Source organism: Lipotes vexillifer, unplaced genomic scaffold (genome assembly GCF_000442215.2).
Source record: "Lipotes vexillifer unplaced genomic scaffold, Lipotes_vexillifer_v1.1 scaffold948, whole genome shotgun sequence".
NCBI lineage: Eukaryota > Metazoa > Chordata > Mammalia > Artiodactyla > Lipotidae > Lipotes > Lipotes vexillifer.
In genome coordinates this window covers 2780126-2784835 of record NW_006793764.1, presented here as the reverse complement: position 1 = coordinate 2784835, position 4710 = coordinate 2780126, and the positions used below count along the sequence as shown (strand labels likewise).

At 40.5% G+C, this 4710-nt stretch overlaps 1 protein-coding gene across 2 annotated transcripts in view; it reads right to left on the bottom strand.

Moving 5' to 3' along the window:
* The window catches only part of PIP5K1B (phosphatidylinositol-4-phosphate 5-kinase type 1 beta), a 337996-nt gene that overhangs the window by 105347 nt on the left and 227939 nt on the right, over nucleotides 1-4710 (bottom strand). For both annotated transcript variants that reach the window (XM_007466769.1, XM_007466770.1), the window contains 3 exons: nucleotides 2898-3109; nucleotides 1461-1544; nucleotides 1285-1333 (listed from right to left, as the gene is read on the bottom strand). In XM_007466769.1, the coding sequence (XP_007466831.1) occupies nucleotides 1285-1333; nucleotides 1461-1544; nucleotides 2898-3109 (345 nt within the window). The remainder of the gene's footprint in view (nucleotides 1-1284; nucleotides 1334-1460; nucleotides 1545-2897; nucleotides 3110-4710) is intronic.

Genomic DNA, 4710 nt, shown 5'->3' with positions numbered 1-4710 from the left:
TCTTTCCCTTCCATGTTCGAGGCATTAATGTAGTTGCTACTTTTCTCAGCTAGAAGGAAAAAAAATTAACCTACCATCTTGGCCTTTTCATAAAAAGAATCTTTGATGTGAATAATAAGCCTAAGTCTGATTCTCAGAAACAAACTTGTGAACCTGTGGTTTAAAAGTGCATTCTGTCGAAGGTCATTCTTTAGCCTGTGGACAAAATGCAGATCTTTCATGCCGAAAGGTTATTCCCAGTCTTCCACAGAACTGAGGAAGTGGGTGTTCTTTTCCAAAAAAGAAGAATAGCATCTATAATTTATCTTTGCTTCAAAGGAAAGCATCTGCTAACATCTTAAAAAAATGTGTGAGCAAATCTCTGACCAATATATTCTCTGGAAGTGTCGCTTTGAGTTATTAACTGAGGGAGGCTGAGGCCATAAATGTTCTGTCAACCGCAGGAAGTTCAAATTTAACATCTAGATAGGAAATCTCGTGTGTGTGTGTGTGTGTGTGTGTGTGTGTGTGTGTGCGCGTGCACGTGCGTGTACAGAGAGAGAGAGACAGAGGCTGCTCTTTGATAACCGATGGTTTTCTTCAGTCATGCCACTTCTGGGTCCAAAAGACATCCTCATGTCAGTCAGCCTTTGTCATGTATAAAAATCCAACACAACCGAAAAGGTTTTCCCTTCCTATGTCCTTATTATGTTCGGCATCATGTTGAACACTAAGGGGCATTATTTAATTTAACCCTCACATCAGCCTACGAGGCAGGTACGAGGTACTATTACTAGGCTTCTGCTACAAATGGGAAACCAGGCTAAGAGATGACAAGCAAGCAATGTGTCTGGGACACATGGCTAGTAAAGTGGTTTGAACGCAGAGTTCAAGCCCAGGGCTGTTTACCATCAAAGTAGGGTTCAAATCCCTCTGAAGCTTGGTCTTGGGACAACTTGAGTTCAAGTGCCCTACTGGTCTTCCCAGTGTCTATGAAAAGCCTCCTCCTTTTTCTCACCATCTCATAATTGGGCCCTGCAGATTGCACATAAAAACGAGACCTCATTTTGTTTTCCTGGCCTCTACCTAGCCACCGGCTGGAGGGCCTCTATCTGAAGAGCTATTCACATTTATGTTGTCTTTGTTCTTAGATTTGAACCAATCTGCTAGCCTGACACTCTATGAGTTTATAAAGATCTTTGTTTCCTTTCCTCTTCAAGTGACACGGCTTCCTAGACATACTTTGAAGTCTCTGAGAAATCAGAAAAATATACAGTTTAATAAGGAGCATGATAAATCACTTACCCCATCATAAACAAGAGCTTTCCAGGAATGTTCCAACTTTTTCATTAACCTAAACATAAACGGACAGAAAAATAAAAATAAGAATATGTAAAATCACTCCCATTTGGTGAATTTTCAGAACGTTTTGTTGATTTATTTTGAAATAATAAAAGACTCTACTTCCCCAAATTTCTTACCTATATGATTGCAGAATATCAATAATGCCCATAAATAAAAGTAGCTTTTCTCCCTTATGGCTTTTAGCTGGAATGCCTCCCATTCTGTGAATAGGGCAAAAGAGAAAAAACTTATATGAATAGGAAGTTAAAAATCATTTCTAATAAATAGACTGTAAATGAAAATGGGCAGTCTCTAAGAATCCTGGACTCTCTCTCCCTTCATCTTTTTTGGTTTTTTTGCTTCAGCTAAAGTCTTCCTGGGAATCCAGAATGATGTACCTCCCCTGAAGGAGAGAATAACACCACAGCTGTCAGTTCTGAAGAGCTGGATGGGAAGAATTCAATTAAAAAATCATTCCTACTTTAAAACCAAGAGCAAGAATTTCAAAGTATTTCAAAATACTGCTCGTCAAAAATGCAACACTTTTATATACTTACCGTGAGATTTTTAAATAAAATATAGAACAGCACAAAGAAAAAATATATAAAGAATCCATTCCTAGGATGCCAAGATAAACACTATCAACATTTGGTACATCTTTCCTGTGTGCGTGTATATTTATTAGTACACAAAAGCTATTATTTAATTTATCATGTTTTATAACCTGAATTTTTCACTTGCTAAATGATGAACATTTCTTCACATTCAGTGCTAATGTGCTTTTAATGGCTGTATAGCACTTCACTATACTGATACAGAATAATTTGTTTAATCAGTTATTGGGCATTTAGATGGATTTATAGGAAGGATTAAAAAATCTTTAATATGTATGAATTTCCTTCATAAAAGTGAAATGTGCCTGTGATTTAGTTATTGTTGGAGAATCTTACAAGGCAGGCACTTACAGTCAAGGAAAATGATTTCTTTCAGTCTCCTTGCTCAGCTAAGTACACACACGTGACACAACCAAAGAAAATTACTGAAATGGTTGACTGTAATTGTTTCTGTTAGTCAGTATGCACATTTTATACATGCAAACTAATCCTGCAGTTACTATCACATCTTGTTGAAGCAAGAGATCACATCTGCCAGGATATAGGACTAGGACAACAGAATCCTCTTACGCACATAAAAAGCTCTGAATTGCGGACATAATTTCTAGCATGTATTTGCTTAAATACATGTTTATTCAAATTCAAAGAACAGTCACCCTGTTTGTGGTGGATGTTTTAAATATGTAGTAAATAGGGATAAAAACATCTGTAGCCATTGTTAAAAAATGGAGCCATTTGAAAAAAGAAACCATGTGGGTGAAAGAATGATAAGAACTCGAAAAACGGCCACTCATCTAGTTATCCATGGATGAAAGGAAATAAGGCGGGCTTAATCCACTTTAGCACCAGGTAGGAATCTATTCCTAAAGAGCCACCACGAAGGGAACATGCTTGCATTTAACTGCCCAATGACGGTGGCTGCCACGATCAAGGAAATGTGTGGGCAGGCGCTGCACTTACGTGTCCGGGTTCTCTGTGATGATCCCGTCTCCTGATTTCCCTGGACCCTGGATGGATTCCATTGCTGTTGAGTAGAGGACCTTTTGCATCCCAGACCGCTTAGCATCAGGCACATTTTGTGAAATATCCTCTTCTTTCTCTTTGAGGGAATGGTCCAAGATGTGGATTCCCAGCAAAAGGCTATAGTCCATGATCTTGAAGCTTTCCAGCACCTGAGTAAGAAAAAGAACAAGGAGGCCCGTCACTCAAATGGCTTGTAAATCTCATCTGCACAGAATCAGAGAGATATGCAGACATGAAGCTCTCGCTTGCCTCCCAGCGGGTGGCTGAGAGAGGAAAAATCAAAATAAAATCATCTGAGGTTATGATTAGGTCATGTGCAGTAAGGATTACCACCATGGCTCCGAGATGATATTTTTATGTAAATATAGAATAAGCACATCCTTCCTCAGCACTCCATGAATGTTTCACCATAGCATTTATTGAACACTTTCCATGTGCCAGGTGCTAAATGGTTCATTTGGATTCAATCCTCACAACTCTTGAGCTAGGTGCTATTATTATCTCTGTATTACAGATGAAAAAAATGAGACACAGAGAGAGATATAATTTGCTCAATATCACACAGCTCATAACTCACACTGCCGGGATTTGAACCCAGGCAGTCAACTCCAGCATCTTAGGTACTAGAGGAGAGACACCAACAACTAATGGTCTCTACAAGCCTGTATACCCTCCTCAGCACGAAGACTCAGCTGGAACGGGCTTCTGTCTGAAATCTGTTCTCATAAACTTTCATCTTCCTAGAGTTTAGTGGTCTCCTTTTCAAAGCTTGTCTTTCAAAGTTATCATTCGGTTCACCGCAGCGAGTCTTTTCTAAATGTATGGTCTCAACAAAGAACAGGACTCACTGTTTAATTATCCACTCAGCAAAGAGTGGGAAAGAGAAGGGATTGAAAGTAGCTGGATGCAGCCAGACAAAGGAGATAGCAATGCTCTGACAGGAAAATGACAGAGACACGGTCGAGATGCGAGACAGGCAGTCAACACGGCTTCCGAGTGTGGGTAAGTCTTTGACACTCAGGACCCTTCAAGCGAGGAAGAGTGTTCAGGAGGGGTTCAGGAAAATGGGGTGTGTTCCTCTATGATAAAGTTCTTTTCCTAATAGTTTGTCTATGATTCTCTTCCTACAACAGGTTTTTTTTTTTCTTTCTTTTTTTTTAACACCTTGGCATTTTTCACACAAAGTTGCTCAGGAAATCAAAACAGCCCAGAAAGACCAGTTTGCATAGCAGAATAGCTCTCTCTGAACCAACGAGATAATCTATCACTGTACCCTAGCTAGGAAATGGCTTTGAAGATCAGAGTCTATAGATAATTGTTTAACCAGAGATTGAATACGTACCCAGAATATCTTACACTTCTCATTCTCCCTCAGCCCAAGTGCTTTTGATCGGGTTATACTTCTGAAAACGGAAATCATAAAAAGCCAACAAGGGCTTCCCTGGTGGCGCAGTGGTTGAGAGTCCGCCTGCCGATGCAGTTCATGCCGCGGTCCGGGAAGATCCCACATGCTGTGTAGCGGCTGGGCCTGTGAGCCATGGCCGCTGAGCCTGCGCATCCGGAGCCTGTACTCCGCAGCGGGAGAGGCCACAACAGTGAGAGGCCCGCGTACCGCAAAAAAGAAAACAAAAAGCCAACAAAAATATCACTGTACTTCTAGCCTGCTTACTAGTGCCCTTTTGGTGTGTCCTGATTCCTTTAAAAGTTCTGGGCTTGTGGTACCCAGGAGCACAGCTTGGATGTTCAGCAG